We start from the raw sequence: 27,427 nt of genomic DNA, 5'->3' as shown, positions 1-27,427 counted from the left end.
CTTACCCATTTGACTTTCACAGGAAACTGTGAAGTAGGAATAATTATCCACATTTTCTGATGAGGAAACTGAGGCTCAGAGAGTTAAAGTGACAGTCAGTCAGAGTCATAACCAGTTAGCATGGAATTATGGAAAGACCCCCTGACCTCAAAGTCAGGAGACTTGGCTGATGTGTCTGTCATTCATGATTGCATAATTTTCGATAAGTAACTTTCCCTCTCTGAGGCTTGGTTTCTTCATCGATAAAATAATGTAGTTAGACTAGAAAGGTCCTGAGATCTCTTACAGCTCTGGTATTCTCTGGAGGAGGAAGTAAAGTCTTAGCACGGGGGCTCTGGGATTAGATAGACTGGTTGTATGACCTTGGACAAGTGAGATAGCCTCAATGACTTCATGATAAAGTGGAGATGTTAGCAGAACCCACCTCATGGGGTTAGTATGAGGATTAAGTACAGCAATACATTCATATGAATGACGCATGAATGACGCTTATCAAGAGGAAGTGTCCAATTGATTTGAGCAATGGTTATTATTTGTCCCAAGAGGTAGCCCTGGGCCTCTTTCTACCACATCAATTGAACATGGCAGAGCCTGATTCTGGCCACCCAGGGCGCCTCAGAAGAAACAGGTCTTTGTTTTATAAAGCTGCAAAACCTTATTTAAGTATGTCTTGAAAATTAGAGGCAGTGTGGTATAGTGGAAAGAAAGAATCAGACAAGCATGGCTTCAAATCCCAGTTTAGTATCTTACTAGCCGTGTGGCCCCAAGTGGGCCACCTCTCCTCCCCATGACTCACACTCCTAATGAGTAAAGTAGAGATAATACCAATTTTGCAGGGTTTCTGTGAGGCTTGAATAAGATAATGTGGGTAAACTATTCAGCACAACACTTGGCACATAGTAAGTGTGTAAGAAATTACCAGAGATTGGAGGGACTAAGTGCTGGGTCTCTCTGTCTCCTCTGGATATATACTCATAAGCCTAAAGATTCTGTGCTCTCTGCTCCCAGGTCTCCAGACCAGTGAAGATGCCAAATGTTATGCCCTCTCAACCAGGTTGAAGCCATTCAGCAATGAGAATGAGACCTTGGTGGTTCAGTTTTCAGCAAAACATGAGCAAAACGTTGACTGCGGTGGTAGGTATGTGAAACTCTTTCCTGACACCCTGAACCAGGAGGATATACATTCAGAATCTGAGTACTACACCATGTTTAGTAAACACTCTGATAGCAGTTGCTATCAGACCCATGAGGTCTTAGTGAGAGCCACTGCAGATGTCAAAAAGGCTCAGGTTGACCTGGAACAGGAAATTTCTAACGGGATAGCTCCATGTTCCTATGTTGTAGGACTCTTCAAAGACCTGAGAAAAACCAACTCTAAACCTAAATGTTACTATAAATAGACCAAAGAGGTGGAGAATCCCATGGTATTAATAAGGCTACAGTACAGAGAGACATTCTCCAGTTTTCAGAAAAGGAGAAAGCTGTGTAGATATTTTCAAATGTGCATATGACAACAAGTCTTTGTGCTTTGAAGGAAGTTCCTGCCCTCAGAGAGAGAGAGGAATAGGAGTTCAGGGATCACCTTGCTCCAGCTTCTGGAATGCATCCACAGCGTTGCATCTGTAACCTTAATATGTCACTAGGCTTCCTTGGGGCAGTCCAACTCTTATGTAACTCCAGTTTCAATGTGGTTGCTATTAAAAAACTGACAAACAACAACTAATCCAACTCCCAAAGCACTGATGAAGAATGTGGATTTTACTAAATGTTTTTGTATAGAGCCAGAGGAAAGGGTTACACTACACGTCACAGCAAAATTTCCTTAAAATTCTCTCTAAACATTTCTTTCTTTTCCTAGAGAGCTTCAGAACTCTCTTCAAGCCCGTGCCAAAATCCTTCTCTTCAGCCTCCTTGCCCTTTTCCTGCCTACATCTCTTCTCTCCCAACTCTTTCTTTCTTTCTTATCTTTCAATCTTTTTCATATGTAGAGCAACACAGCACTCTGGGTGTCTAAACCGTGTCTCTGCCCATCTCTATTTTCTTCAGTACCCACCCATCTAACAATGAGTTTATACAGAGATACATGGTAGTTGTAGTGGAGAAATTGGAAGTAATTTTTAAATGTGATTTTTCTTTTCTTTTCATGTGACTATTATTTATTCAATGCTCAAACAACCCAACAGGTTTGGGCTGTTATCTCCATTTTGCAGATGGGAAAATAGAGGTAAGAGATTTGCCCAAGGTGAATAAGAGGGAAGCCAGAATTTAAACCCAGTCTGTCTGGCTTTAAAGCTTGTGCCTTTTCTATTCCGCCCTTTTGCCTTCTGTTTGGTGGGGACACAGGCATATGAATAATTTTTTTTAAAGGCAGAAGGAAAGGCATACTTTTCAAAAGATGTTGGTGAGATGCTATGAAATCACAGAAGATGGCATGACTCATCTCAGCTGGAGGCTTTTGGGAGAAGGTATTAATTGTTCTTTGAAGAACGAGTTAGATTGTAATAAGCACAGAAGGAGATTGAGGAAATGCTATGAGGGCAGAGAAAACAGTGTGCAAAAATCAGAGGCATGAAATTCAAAGACAAGCAGAAAAACAGTGAGACCAGCATGGCTAGAGTGGGGTGTGTGTGTGTGTGTGTTTGTAAGATCATCAGAGAGCAATAACATGGGAGGTGAGGTTGAAAAACTAGGTTAAAACCTATTCTTGGACCTCTGTCAGGTTAAGCTCTCTAGGCTCAGAGCCACAGATGGAAAGTTCCCTCTAAAAGTTTTCACAAAGCAGAAAGAGCCTCAGGCTGTTTTTAGGTAAGCTTGAGTTTAAATCCCAGCCATGCTATTTATGAGCTGTTTGATCTTGGGCAAGTTGCTTAACTTTACTGAACCACTATTTTCCCAGTTAAAAGTAGAGATAGTAATACTTACTTGTGATAAGTCAAAGACAAAGTACCTGGCACAGGAGGGGCTTCCATTTGGGTTTGGTCAATGGGAGCGCTGGCAGGAGATCAGAGAGGAGAGAGTTATGTCCCTCAACTGAAAGTCACAGCTTCTGTCCTGGCTGCCCTCTCCACAGGAGTCCTTCCTCTGGGCTCTGGTAACTACACCTTCTTGCCCCTTCAGGCTTAGGGGTAGGAATAGCTCCACAATTGCTAGCCCAGAGCACAGGGCTATTCCTCATGTGTTCTCAATGTCCTGCCCCTATCTTTGTAAATAGTCTCTTTATTAAATTCCCCTCAAACAGTCTTAAATTTGAGTGTGCTATTTCCTATTGGAACCCCAATTAATACACAGGCTATGTCTGTCTTGGTCTCAGACCAGGCAAACTGTGTAAAAGTGGCGTTAAAATCATGCATGGGGGTTTAATTTCCAGGCCCTGACATCTGTGGCTTTGGCAACAACAAAGTACAGGTCATCCTTCATTACCAAGGAAAATATCATGAGAACAACAAGACCATCAAGTGCAGGCTGAGTGTGTAGGCTGGCCTCAGCCTAGGGGGAAAGGATAACCCTTTTAATTTAATATGTTCTCTCGTTTAATCCTCATGAACTTCCTATAAATTACATGCTATCATCTCCATTTTACAGATTATAAAATAGACCTAGAAAAATGCTGTAAATTACAGAAGATCACATAGGAGCAGTTGATCCCAAAGTCTAGGAAGACATATAAGGCCTTCTCTTGGAACAATGCAGTTCCCACTGCTAGATATTGGAAGGAATGGTGCAGATGAGGAAAGCTGGGCTTAAAAATTGGGTGTGGATTTATCTTAGTAATGTCAGGATAGAGAGACTTAGATTGCCTGGAGGATGAGAGCTGGATTTCATCAGTAACTCATTAGGCATTTACCAAATGCCAACTCTGTGCTGGGCCTTGGGCTGGGAATAGAGTGAGCCAGAGATGGCCCCTGACTTCACAGAACTCACAGTCCAGTGAAGGAAAGAGTCAAGCAAAGGAGAGTGACCACCTACTATGATCAGGGTCTGTGCAAGCACAGAGGAGACCCTGCCACACAATCTGGAGACAGGAAATGCTTCCTAGAGGATGTTTCCCTGTGCTGAGTTTTGAAAGATGAACATGAACAGGTCTTGTGAAGCAGTGTGACAATTTTAGGTAGGATTGAATTCCTGGAAGAGGTAATCATGTGAGAAAAGTCAAGATGACTTGAGAAAGAGTGGCACTGCAAGGAGTTTGGTACAGCTAGAGTGCAGGGGAGAGGCAGGAGCTAAGTCTAGAGAAGCCCAGAGGGCCTGGGTCATTGGAGATGTTGTGCTCAAGCTCAGGGCCTTCCCCTAGGAGGACTGTTCAGGGGTTGTAGCTTCTTGCTCTTCTCTTTCCATAGAGGCTCCCTGAGGTCCTCCTCCAGACTAGGCCTTAGGCTAGAAGCCACAGACACAACAGATGAAGCAGACATAGCCATGGAGAAGCTCACAGTCTGGTGGGACAGACAGAAAAACAGACAAGATCAGAGAATGACCGGAGCTATGATATAGAGAGTAATGGGAGATAGGGGAGACCAAACTAGTGTGTTCTTATGAGAATGAGACCCACAGTCTCTATTGGGTTAACCAGAGAAATGGGATGAGGGATGTGGTGAAGTGTGAATATGTGGGCGGTGGCATTCAGGAACTCAGAGTCTGTTTGAGGTGGTGCATTTAATGCTTGAGATCTAAAGATGTCCAACGTGGAACTAAAATATTCCTCATTCCCTTTCTTGATCAATAAAGACCCCCATACCCTCTGATCATTTGCCCCAATGCTACATATGCCGATAATAAGTCAATAACAAGCAAGTAGCCGCTGGGGATCGGGAAGGTAGCTGGGACTTCCTGCCTCCCAGGAAGATCAAGGACCCCTGTGACCGAAAACCAAGGACATGGGATGAATGTCTGCAAATAGAAGATCCTGAAGATAGTAAACCTGAGGTCAAAGGTTGTTTGGTCTGGATGCAGTTGGGGATTCAGGTGTGGGGATGGGAGAAGGAGGCTGGGAACAATGGAGCAGATATTAGGGGCATCAATCCCTCAGGGAGGCGTCCAGCTAAAGAGGTACCCAAAGAGGCATGGAAAGAAGAGGGAAGCAACTCACATTTGTTGAGTATCTACTGATCCTTCTGGCAGCCTCCATGAGCAGTGTGTGATGATCTCTATTTTATGGATAAGGAAACATGCTTAGAAAATGAAGTGACTTGTCCAAGCACACATACATTAGGATCTGGATCTCTTTTTGACAACAAAACTGTTGACAGGGAGATTGTGTGAAATATATTCATTGATTCATTAACATTTACTGGAAAGCTGTACTGGATATAGCTATAAATAGGACATTCCAGTGATTGAGAATCCTCCTGGGATTCAGAATTTAGTGGGCGATGCAGATAAGTACACAGATGAAGGTCACACTGTGTAATTAGTACTGAGAGTCAGGGATGTGACATCCTTTGGGACCCCAAAAGAAGCTGCTAATCCAGCTTGAGTTGGGGTGCAGGTGGTGGTCTGGAAAGGAGGCAATCCTTGAGTGACTGGGTTAAACTTGGGGTTGGAAACATAGACTGGGGTCAGACAGATATGGGTTTGAATCTGAGCTCCACCATTTACAAACTGTGAGACCTCAACCTAGTAACAGACCTAGGGCAAGAAACGTAATTGCTGGGAAATTCAATTTCACAAACAGGGATTATTATAATACCTATGTGCAAAGGTTGTTGTGAAAATTAAATGAGCTATTTATACATAATATAGTGCCTGGTATATAAGTCCTTAATACACAGCATTTAAATGTTAATAATGTACTGAATTTCAAACAGTGAATTCATTAGAGCAAGGGAAGTTGGAAATCGGGTTGGAGCAAAGACATTCCAGCCCCAGGGAACAGCAGTAGCAAAGGCTCAACAGTTAGATGGAAAGTAACATGGTTGTGTGAAGAACTGAAAGCAGCAGTTTGGTATTTTGGGAGCGTAAAGTTCAAGGTGGAGAGCAGTGGGAGATGAGGGTAGAACCAGGTCATGAAGGGCCTAACCTACTACGTGGCTACTGTACAGTCAGAGTGGAGTCAGCCTCGGCTTAGGAGATGCTTGTGGGTCAGCAAGGGACCCAGTAGCTGGAATCCAGCCCATAAGGAGAGGCCTGCAGACAGGCAGGCAGTCGCCCGGCCATGTGTGGAAGATTCAGCAAAGAGCTCCAATCCCAGGGGGAGGAAGGTGTGGTCAGGGAATTCAGGCAGACGACCAGGTGAAGTGCCTGGGCCTTTAGCACCATGGGAAAATTAAGGGCTAAATTTTTTCCAGGCCCAGCAGGCAGCTCAGGGCACAAGACTAACCTCCTGGTGAGGCCCCTGCACCTGATGAGGTTCAGGGTTGGCTCAAGGCCTAGGAAAGAGGCTGCAGCACTCTGCTCCCTGCTGAGTGAACCTGGAGAAGATGGAAACTAGTTAGGTAGGCGGGGTTCTATCAAGACAATAGCCTCCAGGATAGGCTGCTGACTATCTCAGGAATCACAAACAGCTGAGACAGCCCAGGAAACAGTGAACTTTCCCAGGCAGTGGTGATGAATGACTGTGAGTCTAGTGGGCCGGGCATCTGAGCCCTCCATCAGTCTGAGCAAATGGTCAGCACCTGGATGAACTGCCAGGTAGACAGCAAAACTTTGGAGGCTCCACAACAGAGGAAAAATGAAAGTTGGGGTAGGCTGTTTGTGACTGTCTTGGGAAATAGAAAGGACTTGGGGTACAAGGGAGGACGGGTCCAGGTCTGGAAGCATGCTGGGGTACAAGGCAGGTAATCGAGAGAGGAAGAGGGACCCAGGAGGGAAGACCTATTCTGACAATAGGGGCACATAACTGGGGGAGGAGGAGGGAAGTCAGAAACAAGGGAAAGTCCCTTCTTATTTGAGCTTAAAGTACTCAAGGTCAGCGTGATAATGAACTTGAGGATAGGTTGGAGTTGCTGAAAGGCTTTTTCCCTCCTGTATTGGGTTTGTTTGCAGAGTTCTGAACTGGGTTTTCAAAGCGTGAGGACAGGATTGTGGCAGGGGTCGGGGGCCAGGTCCAGCCTGACTGTACTCTAGATCTCATCTGTCTCATAGAGAAACATTTTGTTTCAGGACTTTGAATACATGCCAGACCCAGATGCCAAGAAGCCAGATGACTGGAATGAAGCGATAGATGGGGTGTGGGAAGGGCCCTTGATACCAAACCTGAAGTATAAAGTGAGGGGACTCTCTCCTTCCAATAGATGTGAGAAATAAGACAGAACAGATGTAAATTTTAACTTGCAAAACAGAAACTCTGAGATCCTGTGGTCACCTCCCCCCGCCCCCACCCGTGCCCCCAGTATGACTACATAGCCTAATCTAGGCCCTGCTTTCAGGGTTGTGCCGGCCTGTGAGAGGGGGTGGACTGGTAAAGGTCAACCCTGGGAAGCAGAGGTGCAGGCAGCCTTAGGCGAACGGGTTGTCTAGGGTGGTGGAAAGCAGCCAAAAATACATGGTCAAAACAGGAAATGGTCTGGGGCCAGAAACTGGAAGTCTCAGAAATTGTCCAGAAAGGGAAAGCACAGCACATGAATGAGCCAAAAGTGTTAGAGCAGGGGAAGGACTGACTACTTTTTAAGGCCTAACTCCTGACCCCACGTCAGAAGCGAGAACTAAAGGAATCAGCTGTCAAATGGTCCAGAGATAAAACTGAATGAAGCAAGCATGATTATATTTGGGCAGTTTCCTCTGCTACACACCAGGAAGAGAATGGCTCCAAGTGCCAGAGTCCTTCGATGCTGTTCCCTGTGAAGCTACATTTTCTTAACTTCATGAACAAACTTATGCAGAGAGATGGGACCAGGCTCAGAATTGGTCTCTGCCACCTTGTTTGGCTCCCTCTGGATAAAAAGGGGAACTTGGAAAAGTCTTGTGCATTAATTCAAAGAAAGGGGAAAAAGTTCCAGAAATCCTGCTCTGAATCCTTGCTCCTAAATAAATGCACAACTGTCTTTATAAATTGATTGGTCTTTCTGATTGCATGAGAAGAATGGAAAAACACTAATGCTGTGTTCACTCTTTGGTTCTTTGCTTAGGGACAATGGAAACCTCGGATCATTGGCAATCCCAATTACCAGGGGGAGTGGATTCATCCAGAAATAGACAACCCTAAATATAAGCCAGACCCCACCATTTGTCGCTATTATAACATCAGTGCTCTCGGCCTGGACCTTTGGCAGGTAAAGCTCTCTGGGCTCAGAGCCACTGATCAACAGTCCCACTAAAGTTTCCACAAAGTGGAAAGAACTCCAGGCTGGAAATCACAAGCCTTGAATGAGTCTTGATCGTTCTAAGCCTCAAACTGCTTATCGTTAAGATGGGGCTAATTATATTCATCCTAATAATTATAATAGCTAACATTTATTTAATCACTATCATGTACGAAGTACTATATTAGAGACTTTGCAAATGCCATTTAATTCTCACTATGAAATCTACTTCTAAATGTGAAAACTGAGGTTTAGAAAAGTTAAGTAATTTGCCTGAAGACACATCTGGTAAGCAGAAAGCCTGGGATCTGAGTGCAGGCCTTTCTGAGGCTAGATTCAGGGTCCTGATACTTCACATTGCTGTGCTGATCCTACATGATTCTTGGGGGTGGTTCTGGGGATAGAAGTGAACTAGAGATGTCATAAAACTTTGAAATATTAAAATCCCTAGATAGAGGTTGGGGGTGATTATCCCAGTCATGATGACAAGCCCTGACCTAGCCTCCCTGTCTTTGCCAGTCATCTTTCCTGGCTCTGATTGGAAGGGAAAGAGGAGGGCTTAGATACCCAGGCCTTCATCTATCTCTCTCTTCCCTGAGACCTGTTATTGAAGATGGAGAGGATTCTTCCCCAAATCAGGAGAAAAGAGCACCTCAAGCACCTGCCCCAGAATGAGGCCCCTTAGAAACTGCAATCTACGCAGTCTTTGGAATTCCCTTGCTGAGGAAGGGAACTCACTTTTGTTAACACTGGCCTGGGATCAGTGCTTTACTTATATTTCATCCTTTAATTCTCACAATTCTGTAAAGTAAGTGTCATTATCCCTTATTTGTACCCCATTTTACACTTGAGAGAATTGAAACTTAGAAATGTCAAGTGATGTTCCCAAGAACACGCAACTAGTGCATGGTAGAAACAGGATTCAAACAAAGGTCTGTCAGCCTCTAAAGTCCTTGCTTTATTGACTACACCCACTATATAACAGAGCCTCTAGAAAGCACAGCCTTTTGTCTTTGGGTATATCCTAGAAGGTCCCATGGCCAGAGAAATCTCTGTCTCTGACCAGTGATTTCTATAGTTCGGGGCCACCAAGGGTCTCTTGGACAGATACCCCCTATTTGAAGCTCTCTTGGTTTATTCATTTTCCACTTTATTTATTTCTACTTTGTTGCTTTCCTGGCTCAGTGAGACCATCATACCGTAGAAGTGCAAGGAGATGGTAAATTATAACATGCACAGTAGGGAATCAGGAGGGAGGAAGGAAATGAGGGAGGGAGGGAGGGAGGAAAGGAGAGAGGAAGGGAGGGAGGGAGGGAGACATTATATCCTACTTTCTTATCTGAAGAATGTCGATGCAGTTTGCACAAGTATCCATTGTTATATTTTTTTTCGTTGTCTCTTCTTAATAAATAATAGGAACGTTTTACATCTTGTAAAAATATGTGGTCATATTAATATACCTAATCTGACTGTTTCCTTAAGGTGCATTGTTTTTTTCCCACTGAAAACATTAAATAACACATTTTAAACTGTATCTTTGTCCATCTACAAGATATTTTTTTTTTTAGATTTTATTGGGGAAGGGGAACAGGACTTTATTGGGGAACAGTGTGTATGTACTTCCAGGACTTTTTTCCAAGTCAAGTTGTTGTCCTTTCAATCTTAGTTGTAGAGGGCGCAGCTCAGTTCCAGGTCCAGTTGCCGTTGCTAGTTGCTGGGGGCGCTACCTACCATCCCTTGCGGGAGAGAATTGAACTTGGCAACCTTGTGGTTGAGAGGATGCACTCCAACCAACTGAGCCATCTGGGAGCTCAGCAGCAGCTCAGCAGCAGCTCAGCTCAAGGTGCCGTGTTCAATCTTAGTTGCAGGGGGCGCTGCCCACCATCCCTTGCGGGACTCTAGGAATTGAACTGGCAACCTTGTGGTTGAGAGCCCACTGGCCCATGTGGGAATCGAACCCACAGCCTTTGGAGTTAGGAACATGGAGCTCCAACCATCTGAGCCACCGGGCCGGCCCCCATCTACAAAATTTTTAAATTATTTGACACTAATTGCTCTGAGTTCTATCAACCTCTCTAAGCAGGCATACCTTTCTATTTGAGAATTTAAATCATGCGGAAGGAATGCTTCGCAAACTTTATCACAAATCCGAATCACAGGGGATCTTATTAAAATGCTGATTCTGATCCAACAGGTCTGGGATGAAGCCTGAGCAACTACATTACTAAAACTCCAGCATTACCTCTTACCCTTTTTTTTTTCTGGTGACACAGTTCTGCACAATGCTGACATCCCCTTTACAGGCTTCCTTTTCTTTTATGTGCTAATTGGGTCTGGCTTTCATAGGTTCTATCTGCCCCACCCACTCAGCCCACCCAGCACAGCCAGTTTACCACAAGGTCCCTGCGCCATGTTGGAAAATCCTGGTAACTCAGGGCCACATGGAGATGGGCAGAATTCCCTTAGCTGCACTGCCCAACCCAGGTTTCCAGCCTTCAAATACTCTGTAAGACCAGTTGAACATGTGATCTGTCCTAGCCTAGCAAGCTTGTTAACTTTCCTGTCTAGTCCCTCCCCTCTCCTGCTCTCTGTTCCAAAACTTCATACACAACCCCTTAGATTTTTTTTCTTTTTTTTGCATAGGCAAAAGTGATTGCATTCTTTCATCAGGACAGAGACTGGGAGGAGGTGGCAGCAAACAAAGAAAATTATTTTTCTTACCTTTGAAGGAATAATGACACAATGATCTTTGAAGGAATAATGACACAAAATGCAGTGAGTGTAGCCCAGCCATGAAGCAAAGCATGTTGACATCCCTTAAGCCATATGGTCTATGTCACAGCCCTGTGAGGCTAGGAGGGTGGGACTTACCATCTCAATGTTATGAACGAGGAAGCTAAAGGATCAAAAAGGTGACTTGATTTGTCAAGAGGCCACAGCTAATAAGTGCCCAAACCTATACGCTTTCCATTTTATGATCCAAGTGGGACAGCACAGGAAAACAGGAAACTTTCAGTGAACGATCTTTATAGGCTTTACAGTCTAACAAAGCTCTTTTTCGCGTGTTCTTTTCTTCTGAGAACTGTACGTTTTCTTCCATTTTCCAGATGGAAGCATGGAGGCACAGAGAAGATGTGAGTAGACTAAGGTCACTCCCCTAGTAAGTTTTAGGAAGCGGGACTGGCCCTTATGTCCTGATTTTTAGTTGGAGGTAAAGCTATGAGTTTAGTGTAAGGAGGATGGGGGTCAAGGGGGCACCAAAGAAAACAGGGGAGATTAGGAATGTTTCTCGCTGGAGTAGGGAAAATGGAAGAGCCAACAAATGAGCAGTTCTTTAACCAAGACTGCTGACAACTCAAAAGAGAAAAAAAAAATCCCAAAGGTAAAAAAAAAATATCTTAGAGTTGCACAAAGAATTCTTAAAATTGATTTTAAAAATGGCTCAAAATAATCTCTATTCAAAGTGGCTATTTTGTCATTTATTTTTCTGTTGGAGGCAGGGTTGGTGGGATGATGCAAGCCAAATATTCTTACTTTAAAAAAATAAAAACAAAACATTTTTCAAACCCTGGAGGAGGGACATTTGATAGCGCATACTGCAAACTATTTCTTGGCCATATAACTGCTCCCACACAATTAACTTGCTAATTTATTTAATATACTACTAAAGTTAAAAAACACACACACGCACACAGAATGACCATCCTTCTGCTCCTTTGAAACATATCCAGTTCCTGAAAATTTATAATAATTATTATATTACCACTTATTGAGTGTTATCTATCAGACACTAAGCTTACAAATATTATTTCTAATTCTCATGACAATACTGTAAGGGAGTTGTTTTCAATGCTTTTCTTATGAGGGAATAGGCTCAGAGGAATTGTGTAACTTGCTGAGAGTCATACAGCTAGTATGTGGTTGAGTTGGTCTGTCTGACCCTGTGAGTTGTCATCTTTCTCTTCTATTCCTTTATCTTTAAATCAACAAACACTGAAATTGTTATATACCATATATATTAATTCATGGTTTCCTTTCATTGTAAATACTAGATATGTTATTTTAAGAAAATAGAGAACTATGGTAGAGAATCTAAACTCTGCTCATGTCTTGTCAAACCTTTTCTTTTCCCTATGTCCTTTAAGTTTTCCTGATTATATTAAGGAGAGAACCTTAAAAAGGGCACCTGTAAGTGGCATCAGAGGTAGGTGCTGTCAGTCTGAGCTGAAGTAAGAGCAGCAATTGGGAGCCTAGCAGACTGATGAAAATTTCTTCACAGCCCTCTAAAACAGTGGTTAGAGGCTCCTCGCGGAGCACAAAACCTCAGGAAACAATAAATTAATTTCTTTCTAGAATGGATCAGCCAAAGTGGTACAACATTCTGAATCCTTGTATTGTTAATCACCTTTGTTTTCCTCACTCCACCTTAATTCTTGATTAAAAGCTCCCCTGGCCTGGGAATCTGCATTTAGCAAGGCCCCCAGGAGATTTTTTCAACCTTATGACCTAGTTCTAAAATATTGTTTTTATTTCAACAGGTGAAATCAGGCAGCATCTTTGATAATTTCCTTCTTACAAATGATGAAGAGTTTGCCAAAGAAGTTGGAAATAAGACCTGGGAAATAAGAATAGTAAGATATTCCCCTACCCTGAATTCCAGGTGTTTGACACCTCATTTGTACACCGTTCTTTGCATTTTAAAAGTCAGCTTCACAATCATTGTCTCATTTTGCTGGGCACATGGCCCAGTGTGTGCTGGGGTGGGGTGGAAGGAGTGAACTCACATTCATTGGATATGGACAACTTTATACTTGACTCTGTGAGCACTTTCCAAAATTTATTCCACTTAGCCCTTAAAACAACCCAGCAAGGCAGATATTATTCCCATTTTTCAGATGGAGGAATTGAGATTCAGAGAGTATATATAAACTGACCAAGGTCAGACACAACCTTTACCTTGTTGAATTAGAATTCACACTCTTTCTGTTTCACTCTCCCTGTTCAAAGTGTAGTGATCTAGAAGGCTGCCACTGAATCCATTTTTGATGAACGACTTGGAGAAAGAAAGAAGGTGTTAGTGTTGTTTACCAGCTTCCCTGCTCTCCTAGAACTATTTTATGGTGGAGTGATATTTGGGACAATGGTTTCATGATGGTAATATCCTCCATCCAGACTTCCTGGTTCTTCAGGAAGGTCCATTCAAGCAGGTGAGGCCAGTGCTGGATTACCCAATGGGCAGACTAAGCTCATGCTTAGAGTGCCAGGAAAACACAAGCATTAAAAAAAAACCTGCTAAAGGTTTTTTAATTTTAGCATTTTTTTTGAGAGTATTTTGATACTTAATATTTCCAAAGAAGCAATGAAGAAGTCATCATGGAAAAAACAAAAATTTACTAGACTTTTAAAAACTTTTTAGTCTGGTTTTATTTTGCTTTTACTTTGGAATTATCATCTAATATTATCTTGTTAAGGCAATATTACACATTGGTAAAGAGCATGAGTTTTAGATTGTTTAGGTTAAGAGCTAGATTGCTTAGGTTCAAATCCAGGCTCCATCACTTATTAGCTGTATGTATGACCTTGGAAAAGGTATTTAACCTCTCTGATTTTCAGTTTTCTCATTTATAAATTGAGAATGATGATAGCAACTATCTTATAAGTTCTTGGCATATAGTAAGTGCTTGATATATGGTACTTATTGTTATTAAACCATATATTCACTTGACAAATTTCGTTAAGTGCCTGTTCAAAGCACTGTTATAGTTGCTGGGGATATATCAGTGAAATAAAGCAGAGAGGTTTCTACCCTCATGAGGCTTACATTTAGTTAAGGGAGCCCAACAAGAAACATATAAAGAAATATATATATATATATTTGAGTCAGATGGTGAGATAAATGATGGAGAACAATAAAGCAACAGAGAGGGCTGTGATAATGGGGGTTTTGCACTTTTATATAGGGGTGGTCGGGGAGCTGTCATTGAACACGTAACATTTAAGAGACCTGGAGGAAGTAAGGAGCAAGCCATGCAGCTACCTGGAGAAGAAAAGCCTTCTAGGTAGTGAGAACAGCAAATGCAAAGTCCCTGAAGTAGGAGCATAATTTGCTTGTTTAAGAAAGAGTAAGAAGGCCAGTGTGACTGGAACTGAGTGAGAGAGAGTGAGAGTAGTTGGGGCCATATCCCTGAGTAAAATGCCATCGGAGCCATTTTTAGTAAAGGAATGATATGCACTGGCTCATAGTTTAAGATATTACTCTGGCTGCTGTGTTGCATAAGACTACAAGAATAAACAAAGACTATCGTGGAACAAGGCAGAAGCAGGTGGTAGTGGTGGACGTAAGGAGAAATGCTCAGGTTCTAGATCCATTTGAGGGCAAAACTCACAGGAGTGATTAGATATGAAATATGGAATTTAAGATTAGATACAGAATATGAGTGAGAGTAAACAAGAATGGCTCCAAAGTTTTTGACTCAGTGACTAGAAGGATGGAGTTACTGAGATAAGGAAGAAAATGGAGAAGCATATTTGGGGGTGGGGGTAGGGGCAGAAATAAATAACGTAATTGTTCAATGTTAAGTCAGATGATTATTAGAAATCCAAATGTCAAGGAGGCAATTGAATATGAGTCTGGAAAAGAGACATAAATTTGAGAGTCATCAGCCTACAGGTAATACTTAAATTCCCATTTGCTGTATGAATCCCCTAAGGAGTGGGTATATATAGAAAGGAGATTCAAAGATGAGCTTTGGAGCACTCCAATGTTGGTGACTCTGACAAGAGCAGTTTCAGTGGAGAAATATAGGAAAAAATGGGTTCAAGAAAGAATGGAAGAACTAGAGACAGCGAGTATAGACTAGTCTTTTGAGGCGTTTTGCTGTGAAAAGGATAGCGAGAAGGGGGTGATAGATAAAGAGATAGGGTCAAGTTTTGTTTATATATGTAAATCTTCCTGCGTTCTTGTATTCTATGGGGATGCTTCAATAAAGAGAGAAACAATGTAGGAGAGAAAGAGGAGAATTTCTGGAGCAATGTTCTTGAGAATATGAGAGTGGATGAGACCTATTGCCCAAGAAGGCAGGTGAGCTTTCCACAAGAGTACAGCTATTTCATCCATAATCACAGGATGTAAAGAATGTCCGCATGAGAATAGATACAAATAGGTGGGTAGATGTGGTGGTGGTAGTATGTTTCATTTGGATTCTCTGGGAAGCAGCCACCAAGGTGGAGTTAGAAATATAGGACACTTATTTTGGATAATGCCTGGGATAGATGAAAAGTCTGACACCTGTGAAAGGAGAGGGGAGAAGTAGGAGGATTGGGTAGGAATTGCTGCCTAGTATAGAGTAGCTCTGAGAAAGTCTCGCCAGCTCTACAGGGCTCCAGTGGGAAGATCAACTATAGAAGAGTACCGTTTTGGAAATGGCCAGACACTAGTTCTCCTGCCATATTAAGCCATTGGCTGGGAGCTGCTTTGGAACAGCATGTCCTGGGTTCAAATGCTGCCATGGATACCCAGGTGCTGCAGCTATAGGCTCTCAGCTCACTGTATTCCTCACAACTGATTGACAAGTTCTTCAAAGGAAATCCAAGCAGAGTACCTCCATGGCTGCCACAGAATAAGTGGAAAATTACTTCTGACTGTGAAATAGGAAGTAAGGCCAACAACTTAGTACGAGATTGGGAGAGATATGTTGGAGGTTTGAGGAGGAGAAGAAGGTGAGAAATATTTATCCAAGGAGAAGGAGAGTGAATCACCCACAGAAATATAGTAGGCTTACTGGCTAGCCCTTAAGGGCTCACTTTAGTTTAATAGTAATGATTTTAAAGTGAGAAAAATCAGCTTGGTTTTATTGTTTTCTCTGCTTAGGTGCAGGCCTGGAGAGTTGGATTTAACCAGAGTTGAGAGTTTGCTCAATTAAGGGAAGGAAGGGCAAAGGAACTGAGGATGTTTGCAAGAGACTGATCACACAAAAATAAAGAAAGGAGAAAAGTGATGACATGAGTTGGTTGAGAGCTAATGAAAAGAAGATAGGTTCATGGATTCTTGTAGGTCTAGCTGGAGTTGAGGAGATTGTGGAGTTGGTGGAGTTGGTGGTCTTTGGTTACCTTTGTTTGGCAAGAGCAGTTTAGGGGGTGGAAACAGATCAGTGAATAGAGCAATGAGAGGAAAGTAACGAAATAGAGAAATTAATGGTAGTCAGTGCTTCCCAGGCATAAGAAAATGAAGGCCTGATTGTGAGAGTTTTTTTCCCCTGACAAAGTAGGAAATACAACAAGATGTCAAGCATTTCTACCCAGCAGGATTCTAGGAGGCCCAGCCTACTGGGCATGCAGGTTTTCAATCTAACTTTGTCCCCCAAATCCACGTAAAAGACCTCTTGGCCCAGATGCTCTAGGTGAGGATTGAAGCCCTAGAGGAGTTTGTACTGTGTGTCCTTCTTTTAAGGCCCCTCTGAATAGAAAAACCTATGAAGATTGATCTAGGGATTAAATTCTGGGGCTTAGATGAACACAGTAAAGAACACAGGGATCCCATTTCTAACTTGATGCAAGTTCTTACTGATCACAGTTCAAAAGCAAATCCAAAGAGTTCCTTAAAGACTGTGTTTCTGTGATACAGCAGAAAGAGGACCAGACTCAGAGCCAGAAAACCTGGTTTCTAATTCTGGTTCTACTACTCACTAGCTATATAGCTTGGGCAAGTCATTTAATCAGTCTGGACCTCAGATCCCCGTTCTAATGAGGGAGACTAGTAACTCATACATGGCTGTGAAGAATAGAAATAATGTGTGTAGATTGTCTCACACAGAGCTTTGCAATACTGTTGGCATTCAATTTGTTGAATCTGAAACAATTTTATTTATGAACAAATTCCACACACACACACACACACACACACACACACACACAAACACACACACACTTCTCTCCACCCCACACATACTGAAAATTTTTATGTAAATAAACACCATCCCAGAAATCTTTTAAGAGTGTGGGAAGACGCCAGACATTTCTAAAGTAGGTTAACTTTGTTTATACCATCTGTAAATTATTTTGAAATTCCACATTCTAAACAGGATGTAGAGAAGCAATGCAGAGAACTGTATGAAGAGATGGAAAAAAGAAACAGGAAGAAGAAGCCAAGAAGAAAACGGAAAAGGAGGAGGAAAGGGAAGATGACATCTGGGCAATTAAAGAAGAGGGAAGTGAAGAGGATTTTGCTGAGGAACCTGGAAATGACAGGCAGATGAAGGAAGATGATGCTGAAAGAGCATTTCTGGGTAAAAAATGAAGAAATCCTTATTGACAAGAAGGATGAACAGTAACTGGGTAAAATGGTCACACTCAGAGGCAAATGATGTTGCTTACAAGGAGAAATTTTCGTGAGGTTGGCAAAATCTGGGGAGCAAAATTACTTGCCCTTTTTGAATGAACTTTGGATTTGTATTTCTGCCCCATTTCCTTTGCTCTGTACAGCCTTGGGAAGGTCACATAACCTCTTGCAGCTTCTATTTTCTTGTCAATGGAAAAGGGGTGATAATTCCTATTTCATGAGGTTCTTGTAAGGATTACTCATATAAATAGATAGTCAACAAAGAGTAGCTATTACTGCTATCATTATCATGATGTTTATGAAATTAATTGTTGGTAAATAAGCTTCTGTATAAACTTGATCTTCACTTTCAATTTATCCAGTACATCCAAGAATTTTATTTTGTTTAAATATCTGTATTTCTTAGTATTTACTGAGCAATTCTGAGGGTTGTACGTGTGTTTGATGATGTTTTCTTCTGGCAGATGTATCAAGCACTTAAAAACAACATCAGACTTTTGAACATAAAGAAAGATACGTTATGAAAAAAAAAAAAGAAAGATACGTTTTGAAAGTCCTTTTGCTTCTTCCCTGTTTTGTGCCCTATCAACTTTTTAACTAATTATTACTTGTTTGTAGGTTAGTAGGAGGACACCATTATTATCTTCCTTTTACAGATTCAGAAACTGCTTAGAGCGGGCAAGTAATCTAACCTTCCTGTGCTTCATTTTTTCCCATTTGTGAAATGGGATTCATAACGGGACCTACTGCAAACTCAGCTGTGAGGATTAAATGCTGACTCCTTCCTTCCTTTGTTTTACCAGAAGTGCACAAAGGACTAATCCCAGTCTAGCTGTTGAGTCAGGCCCATACATAGCTGTATAGGATAATGCAGGTTTACAAATATGGGTCTGGAATTTAGTAGGTGTTCAATAAATATTAGTTGAAAGAATGAATAAAACTCTGGCTGGTGGTTTCAGGGAAGATTTCATAAAGGAAATGGCTTTTGAGCCAGATCTTGTAGAATGCATAAGAGTCTGTCTGATAGAGAAGGGGATGTGTGGACCAAATTTCAGAGTCAAAGAGTAGGGCACCCAGATGACAGGAGGTGGGTGGTGAGGTCAGGGAGGAGCAGCAAGAATTCTTTCTTCCTTCTTTCCTGTAGGTTGGTGCCTGGTGTAGTTTTGGGGCCTTACAATCTTTGGAATATTCTGGTTTGGGAAATTTGCCTTTGCAGGGGAGGCAAAACTCTACCCTCTTAGGGTCTTTGGCTGGGCCTGAGAATTCCATTTGATTAACAGGAGAGAAGCATACCAATTTATTTAAGAAAAGTTTTGTGTGTCGTAGGAGACCTCGTAAAGGAATAGCGACCCAAAGAAGTGGCAAAACCTAAATGCTTTAATACTAGTTTGAACAAAGAGAGGCAATTGTGGGAAATAATTAAAATATACAGGGAGCCAAAAGAAAGATAAGAATTATTGTAACAAGACCTGTTTGTGCAGAATTCTCCGTGTCAACTTTCCATCCTTGATGATAAGAATGTTTCTGTCCTGAGATATGGAGGGCAGTTCTCACATGGGAGTTTTCTGCTTTCACACAGAAAAGAGGAGATCAGAGTGTCCCTTTTGTATCTGCTGTTTTTCAAGTGCCTTTAGCTGAAAATAATCCTTATGCCAAAGTGGCATTTTTTTGGTGGCGTATTTTGGCACCCTTCACTTTCATACCTGTTTCTACGACGTAAGAGTCTTCTCATTGTGAAAAAGAGCAAGGCTTCAGGTGCTGAGTCTGAACATTGTCTTGGAGCTGGAGGGCTGGTGTGGAGGGTGATCTATACTTTAGGGATGCCAGTCTGATAGAAACATTGTTTACTATCTATGTCTTCTCTGATTGGTCAGGCATATGTTCTACCAGTTGTTACATATTTTCAAATACACCAGATAAAGATACTGATTTTCATGCAGAATAAGTATTTATTTGAATTTTTAAAGCTGCGCTTTTGCTTTTGTTAAATTTTCTTTTGCCTTTATTTTAATGGATTGTACAAACATTATTTCAGAAATTAAGGTAATTTTAACAAGGAAAAAAATTCATGAATAGTTCCACCCATTCAGCACACAGACTTTGAAATTTTTTGTGTTTCCTTCCAGGACTTGTCTTTTAAACACCACCATTCTGCCACTCATACACCTCCCGATGTGTTTGCTTTTTTTAAAAAATTCTGATTATATGTTTAATTTTCAAAAGTAACAGGAGTTCCATGTAAAAAATTTGGAGTCTACAAACATATTAAGAAGAAAGTAAACGCTTCTCATTATCTCCAAATCCAGAGACAGCTGTGCAATTATTTATTGTCTTTCCTTCCAGTTTTGCATTCATTCATTGACTGGTTGGTTTGACTTTGGGTTGAGAGGGTTTAATCATATTCCACAGTACATGGCAATTTATCATCTTTGGTGGGTGATGATCATTTTTAAATTTTGTTATTTCTTCTTTTATTCTTTCCCTTCCCAAAACAGGCAACTAAATTCTATTTGTAGGTGTTTTTTTGTTTGTATATGTTTTTAAAAAATGTGAATTTTTGTTTTGCATAGATGTATTTTTAATTTATGTAAATGGCATAGTGTCTAAATCTCATTTTGTTTCTTCATATTTTTCCCTGAGCACTGTTTTGAAAATGCATTCATTTTGCTGTGTGTATATCCAATCCATTGCTTCTGATTGCTGTGTAATGTTTCATGATATAATATTCAGCATAGGTTAGCTATCCACTCTCCCAGTGATAGACAGTCAGGTTGTCTTTGAGTCCCCACCATCATAAATAATAAGGTAATGAATATTTTAATGCACAACCCTTTATGTGCCTGCATAAGAATTTCTTTGGGATACGTCCCAGGAGTAGAACTGCAGGCTCATAGACTATGAGTTCTTAATTTGCATAATTTATGTCAGATTGCTTTCCGCAATGGCTATACCAATCCATACTCCCATCACTATGCATAACAGTTCCGGCACCCCCACAACTCCAGCAGGCATTATCAAATTTTTATAGTTTAATAGATGTACAAGATGTTGCTGTTTTGATTAACACTTCTCTGATATTTTTGAGCATCTCATCATATGCCTTTTGATTTGGGGATTTCCTGTTTCATATTTTTTGCTTATTTTTTTTCTAGAGGTTGCTGCCTTCTCATTTATGTTCAAGAGTTTTGTGTGGTAAGTATTTTAAATATCTTCTCATTCTTTCATCAAGTTGCTATGTCCACAGTGTCTTTTGTTGACTAGAAATCCTTATTATTCATCAATATTATTATCTTATAGTCTGTTTTTGAAGTTCTGCCTTTCCCTTCTCCTCAGTCACAAAATATAATAGTATCATATATTTTCCTTTATTTTTCACATTTATATGTCTTTTATCCTGCTAGCGTTCAACGTTGTATGTGATGTAGAATTGTTGAAATATGGTAATTGTACTTCAAACCTTGATATATCAGTTTCTGAGAGGGAGATATTAAAATCTTCAGCTACTCTATTTCTTCCTGCAGTTCTGTAAGTTTTAAGACTGTATAATTTGGGGTATCTATGTGTTTTGCCTGTTGCATTTATGTTTTTGCCTATTGTTTTTATTATGAATATATAATGACTTTTTATCATTCATTATCTTTTGAAATTAAAGTTCCTTTTTGCCAGCTATTAAGATCACAACCCAGTTCATATTTTCCTGGCGTATGCTTTTTTTTTTTTTTTTAATTTATTGGGGTGACAATTGTTAGTAAAATTACATAGATTTCAGGTGTACAATTCTGTATCACATCATCTATAAATTACATTGTGTGTTCACCACCCAGAGTCAGTTCTCCTTCCATCACCATGTATTTGATCCCCCTTACCCTCATCTCCCACCCCCCACCCCCCTTATCCTCTGGTAACCACTAAACTATTGTCTGTATCTATGAGGTTTTTTTTTTTACTTAGACGTTTATCATTTATATCCCTCACACTGTGGACCCCCCGCCCCCCAACTGGCGTATGCTTTTTCATCTTTTTATTTTTAATCTTTTTATCTCATTATGTTTTACATTTGTTTCATATAGCCAATTTATCGTTGGAGGTAATTTCTAAAAATCCAACAGGTGAGATTAATTTATTTGCATTTAATGTAATTACTATATATTAGGATTTAGTCCTACCACCCATTTGCTGTATGTTCTTTCTATTTTTAACCTCTATTTCTTCTTTCCATTGGCTAAGTTGAGTTCTCTCCTGTGGGTTTAAAATTATACATGAGTTTTGTGTGTGTGTGTGGTGGTAGCCATTAACTTCAGACTCATACCTATGGGTTTAAGAGAGTTCCTCCATCTCAACAGTTTGAACAAAAGTCTAAACAAAATTTCTAAGCTTGAGGTTCAAAGATCTGATGGGTCATGTACTCATGTTGGTCCAATCACTTGCTGAGGTGGGAGGTGTTTCATCTCCAAAGGAAACACAGGATACTGTTACCAAAAGGAAGGGAGAATGGAGGCTGGGAAACCATTAAACAATACATGTGTACTTCTTCATATTCAGTACACTTCTTTGAGTCTCAGTTTCTTCATCTGTGAAATGGCAATGATAATACCTACTCAAAGGGGTGATATGAAGAGCAAATTTGGCAATAGATATTAATGTTTCTTGAATCATAAAGTGCTGTACAAAGCTTCGTCAATATTCTCACTCTTGCATTCCTCACATGATATAACTATCATTTGTTTAATGTCGGTATTTATCTGTACTATAGCTGAGGAATTACCATCCTTTCAGCACTTCCCCTAAATTGTGTTGATGCCTGTAGAATTGATTTTCCTTTCCCGAGAATAATGTCAGGATTGAGACAGGATCATGTTTGACCTGGAAGTCAATTTCCATCCAAAGAGTCCTAAAGTTGCAGGGCAGGGTATCTTGCTAGTCAACTTTCCTGACTCCACACAGCTGAAAGCTTGGTACGATGGTACCAAACTGGGCTCCAGTTCCTTCTCTACCTCAAATTGGATGTGTGACCTTAGCAACATCACTTAAACTCTCTGGGCCTGAAAAAATGGAGGTCGGAAGATCTACCTTTGAAAGTTGTGGTAGGATTAAATAAGAGTATATGTAAAATGCCCTGGCCTTGGAGAAAAGTCCTAAGCTTGTCAGACACAAATTCAAATCTCTTTATTGATCACTTACTGATTTCCATTATACTACATTATGGTTAGGTTGGGTGCAGATTCTTTCTCATCTCTGAAGTACATTAAATTGCTCTGTCTCCTTAGAGAATAACTGTTATCCACTCCCACCCCCAACCCCCACAAGGCCCAAAGTCTTCGAAATTTGGACCAGGGATACCTGCCAGCAGGATAGTTTCACAAGAGAGATCCTGTTCTTCATAGGTGATTGGAGTTGATAATTCTGGTTCTTTTCACATATGAAGGATTTAGACTAAACTTAAAGATAGTGTGTACCTGCTATGTTTACTGGAGTAGGTTTTTCTACCACATTGCTCATGAACCCATAATAATCTCATGAATTGGATAATAATATCTCTATTTTACTGATAAGGAAAGAGAAGATCACATAAATTAAGTAACTTTACCAAGGTGACACAGTTGATAAGAAGAAAGGAGATGGAATGTAAGGAGGATGACTTTGGAGTCAGATCGAAATTAGGATCCCGGCACTGCCATTTCCTAGATCTCAAACTTTGGTCCAGTGACCTAATCTTTAAAATCTCAGTTACAGTTCTTCATCTATAAAGTAGGGATTATAATAATATCTACCTCACCTGAATGTTGTGAGGTTGAATTGTGAGAGTATATGTAAAGCAGAGCACCTGGCACATGGTAAGTGCTCTATACATACTTAGGTACTTGGTAAGTGTACTGGGAGCCCGGAGTCCATCTATAGTGCTGCCTTATAGGAAACTTTTATCACTGTCAAGCTCCTTTAGAACATTTCACTGGACATCAAATAGTTTTACAAATCCCATGGGCTATGATTCAAAATGACATTCTTAGAAAGGAAATGAGGCAGCAAGATAGTGAAAGGAGCCCAGGCATGGGCATCTAGAGACCTGAGATTTAATGCTGGCTCTATTTAGTGTGTGAAACCTTGGGCAAGGCATGTTACCTCCCTGAGCCTCAGTTTCCTTATTTGTAAAATGGAGAAAATATTCTTTGCCTCACAGGGTTTCTGAAGCTACAAATGCAGATAGATACAAACACTCTTTGTTTTAGAAATGCTGTGTAAATATAAGGGTTTTCAATTTGTGTTTTCGATTCTTCTCAGGAGAGTAAACAGGAATCAAGATAACCTGAGACCTGCCTTCTAGAGAGTAGCTATTGATTGGGGAACCCGTCCCTTACGTGAGGCCTGATGAACTATTTGCTGCTGCGATAGCTGCAACTTGTACTCAAATATAAATAACTATGCCCGCTAAATCCTCAGCCCTGTTGAAGGGCTGCACTGTGAAGACCATCCCCACCCATATCCTGCCCCACACAGCTGTTGGTTGGACCAGGGACTGGGAATCTGACCCGAAAACAAGCAACCCATGAGGTTGCAGGTGACCTACAAATGTGGTCTGACTCCTAAAAACATGAGTTAGAGGAATCAATATTTCTCTGTCAGGAATTCAAGTTAGGAAACATGAGATAATTGAGGCAATTAGTAGCAATAAAAACTGTGACTGAAACAATGTAAAGAGAGAGGCCATGAGATTGAGCTGGAGCACGTGTGGGAGGAGATAGAGTCTGGGCTGTCACAAGCTAAAGTGATGAGGAAGCAGAAATTATGAGTAAACAGAAGCTATGAAGTAGAAAAAGACAATATATGTTTCTTCAACAAGTATTTCTAGACTTCCTACGAACTAGGCACTGCGTTAGGCTCTAAATATACAAAAGTGACTAAGACAGCCTCTGCCTTTACAGCACTTAATCTTAGTAGGACAGAGAGGCAACATAAGTAAACAAACAAATAAATAATTAGAAATTGTTTTAAGGGTTAAAAGGAAAACAAATATTGGACTGAGATAGAACATACCAGGGAGGGAGCTACTTTAAGAAATAGCATGGTGAAAGATTTTCTCTCAGAACAGATAATTAAGTGAGACCTGGAGAATGAGAAGGAGCTAGAGAGAAGTATTTAAGGTAAAGAATGTATAATGCCTGCCAACAGAAAAGGGCTTATCATGTTCAAGGAAGTTGGAAAACAACAAAACAAGCCATGTGGCTAGAGGAAAGGGAGGCAGCAAGCCCAAGTATGAAGGGGAAAGCAGGAGGCACTTCACAAGACCAAGCAGGCCTTGGTATGGAGTTGGGAATTTCATCGCACAATAGTGAGAAGCCATGAAAATATTTGAGGCTGAGTAGTAACATGATCCCAGTATCATGTGGTAGATGAGCTTGAAGGCTAAAGAGTTAGTTCTACCATTTACCACATGTGTGACCTTGGGCCAATTACTTAATCTCTCTGTGCCGAGTTTTGTTTTTTATAAAGTTGAGGTAGAATGCGTTTTACCTCATGGAGTTGTTGTGAAGATTAAATACAGACATAAGATATACAATGATTATATAATAATTAAGTTAGGACAATTAAGTTCATGAACTCATCCTAGAAAAAGTGCTACATGCCTCATTGCTGAATATCAGTACGGTCACCTCTGAAGTACTCCCCTTGGGAAGCTGTGCACTGACGCCAGTGCCTAGTCCACCCTTCAAGGCAATTTTGGAACTCTTTTTCTGGAATGGCCATCAGAGCTGTCATCATATTACCCTTGATGTCCTGAATGTCATCAAAATGTCTTCCTTTCAACATTTCCTTTATCTTCAGGTAAAGAAAGAAGTCATGGGAGGCCAGATCAGGTGAGTAGGGAGGGTGTTCCAATATAGTTATTTGTTTACTGGCTAAAAACTCCTTCACAGACAGTGCCATGTGAGCTGGTGCATTGTCGTGATGCAAGAGCCATGAATTGTTGATGAAAAGTTCAGGTCGTCTAACTTTTTTTTTTTAAACTTTTATTTATTTTAAGTGTGTTTTTCCAGGACCCATCAGCTCCAAGTCAAGCAGTTGTTTCACTCCAGTTGTGGAGGGTGGAGCTCACAGTAGCCCATGTGGGGATCGAACTGACAACCTCGTTGTTAAGAGCACCACGCTCTAACCAACTGAGCTAACTCACCATCCCTTTGTCTAACTTTTTCAAACAACCTTTTCAGCACTTCCAAATAGTAAACTTGGTGAACAGTTTGTCCAGTTGGTACAAATTCATAATGAATAATCCCTCTGATACCAAAAAAGATTTGCAATATTGTTGCAACATGTTTGCATACTTATTTAAATGTCAGACCTCATATATATTATATATAAATAATATATAAATATGTTTATATATTATATATATAGTGCTTATAGCAGTTCCTGACACATAATAAACACCCAGTAAATGTAAATTTGTATCATTACTTTGTGTTTTAAAAAGTCATTGTAGCTACTGTTTAGAGAATGAATGAGTGGTGGATACAAAGGAGGCCAGTTATGAAGCTGATGAGTAGTCTTGATGAGAGATGATGAATGAAGTAGTGTTAGTGGAGACAGAGAGAAGTGGACTAATTTGACATATTTTTGGAGGTAAAATTTTCATATTTTGTAGATGGATTGGACATTGTGGATGAGGAAAATGGAGGAATCAAGAAGGACTCCTAAGATTCTGGCTAGAGCAACCAGGTCGATGGCGGTAACATTTCCTAAGAGAGAGGAGGCTGAGGGAAACAGGTTTGACAGGGAAATTAGTTCTATTTTAGACATGTTAAACTTAAGATGTCAGTGAGATATCCAAGTAGATGTCAATTAGGTAGTTGCTTGTAAGTTTGGAGACCAGAAGAGAGGTCTGTGATGAAGATATGAATTTAGACGTTATTAGCATAATAAGCATTTGAAGACATAGAGATAGTTGAGATCATCTAAGAAGAGGGTATACAGAGAGAAGTGAAGGGAACCAAGAGTCCAGAAGAGCAACACATTTTAGGATGGTTGAATAAACTAGGAGAACGAGGAGAGGCTTGTGAAGAGAGTAAAATCAGAAGAGTGTGGTATCAAAAACCAAGAGTGTTTTAAGAAAATTGGAAAGGACAGTTGTGTGTAGAAACGTCAAATAAGATAAGAATAGAAAAATATTGGTCATCAATGACCTTGACAAGAGCAGTTTGACTGAAATAAGAGGACTAAATAAATATCAAATAGGTTGAAGAACGAATTGGCGGTGTTCTTGATTTGACAGCACATATACTAAAACTGGAACAGTACAGAGAAAATTGACATGACTCCTACACATGGATGACACACAAATTTATGAAGCATTCCATATATTTTGTTTATGGATTTGACTTTTGGACAATGCTGCTTTTACATCTTCAAAAAGAAAATTGAATCAAGAAGAATGAAAGGGATCATAAAACTGAATATAAACAGAAACAAATAAACCTAACTAAATTTAAATAAGTAATACAACCACTCTGACGGTTAAAAAAAAAATCTGAAAATCTTTTGAACACAGTAGTTTGAATGTATACCCTTGGACTAAAAACAGAACAAACCTGCAAACAAATCTTGAACCCTATTTAGTACATTGTTTTCGGTAGTGGAATGGATATAGCAATTCTGAAATTATTTTGTGTTTATTATGACATTGAGCAAATGAAAAAAAACATTGATGCTGTTGAGAGCCAGAGTTCTCATTGTGGGAAAAGGGACATGCAAATAAGAAATGGGAGAAAGAACCCTGTGGTGTTGAATTGGAATTAGAAGAACCAGTAGTGAATTCATGATTAAAAATTGTTGAACTAAATAAAGTTGCCATTTCCCCCCCTTG

The 27,427-nt window shown here is 40.5% G+C and overlaps 1 protein-coding gene and 1 non-coding gene across 2 annotated transcripts in view; both read left to right on the top strand.

The window, feature by feature from the left end:
- Positions 1–17,634, top strand: part of LOC117027070 (calreticulin-like) — a 37,888-nt gene extending 20,254 nt beyond the window's left edge. The window contains 8 exon segments of the mRNA XM_033114490.1: positions 1,009–1,212; positions 3,368–3,466; positions 4,775–4,920; positions 7,096–7,200; positions 8,061–8,204; positions 12,773–12,865; positions 17,315–17,357; positions 17,360–17,634. Coding sequence (XP_032970381.1) covers positions 1,009–1,212; positions 3,368–3,466; positions 4,775–4,920; positions 7,096–7,200; positions 8,061–8,204; positions 12,773–12,865; positions 17,315–17,357; positions 17,360–17,529 — 1,004 coding nt within the window. The 3' untranslated portion in view covers positions 17,530–17,634.
- A 9,184-nt stretch (positions 17,635–26,818) lies between these two features.
- LOC117027925 (U6 spliceosomal RNA) lies at positions 26,819–26,927 on the top strand. Its single transcript, XR_004424037.1, has one exon. It is a non-coding gene; the product is annotated as a U6 spliceosomal RNA (small nuclear RNA).
- Positions 26,928–27,427: the final 500 nt, after the last annotated feature.

This window comes from Rhinolophus ferrumequinum, chromosome 9 (assembly GCF_004115265.2).
Source record: "Rhinolophus ferrumequinum isolate MPI-CBG mRhiFer1 chromosome 9, mRhiFer1_v1.p, whole genome shotgun sequence".
NCBI lineage: Eukaryota > Metazoa > Chordata > Mammalia > Chiroptera > Rhinolophidae > Rhinolophus > Rhinolophus ferrumequinum.
Note: the sequence above shows the minus strand (reverse complement) of the source record. Positions and strands in the feature narration are given on the sequence as shown.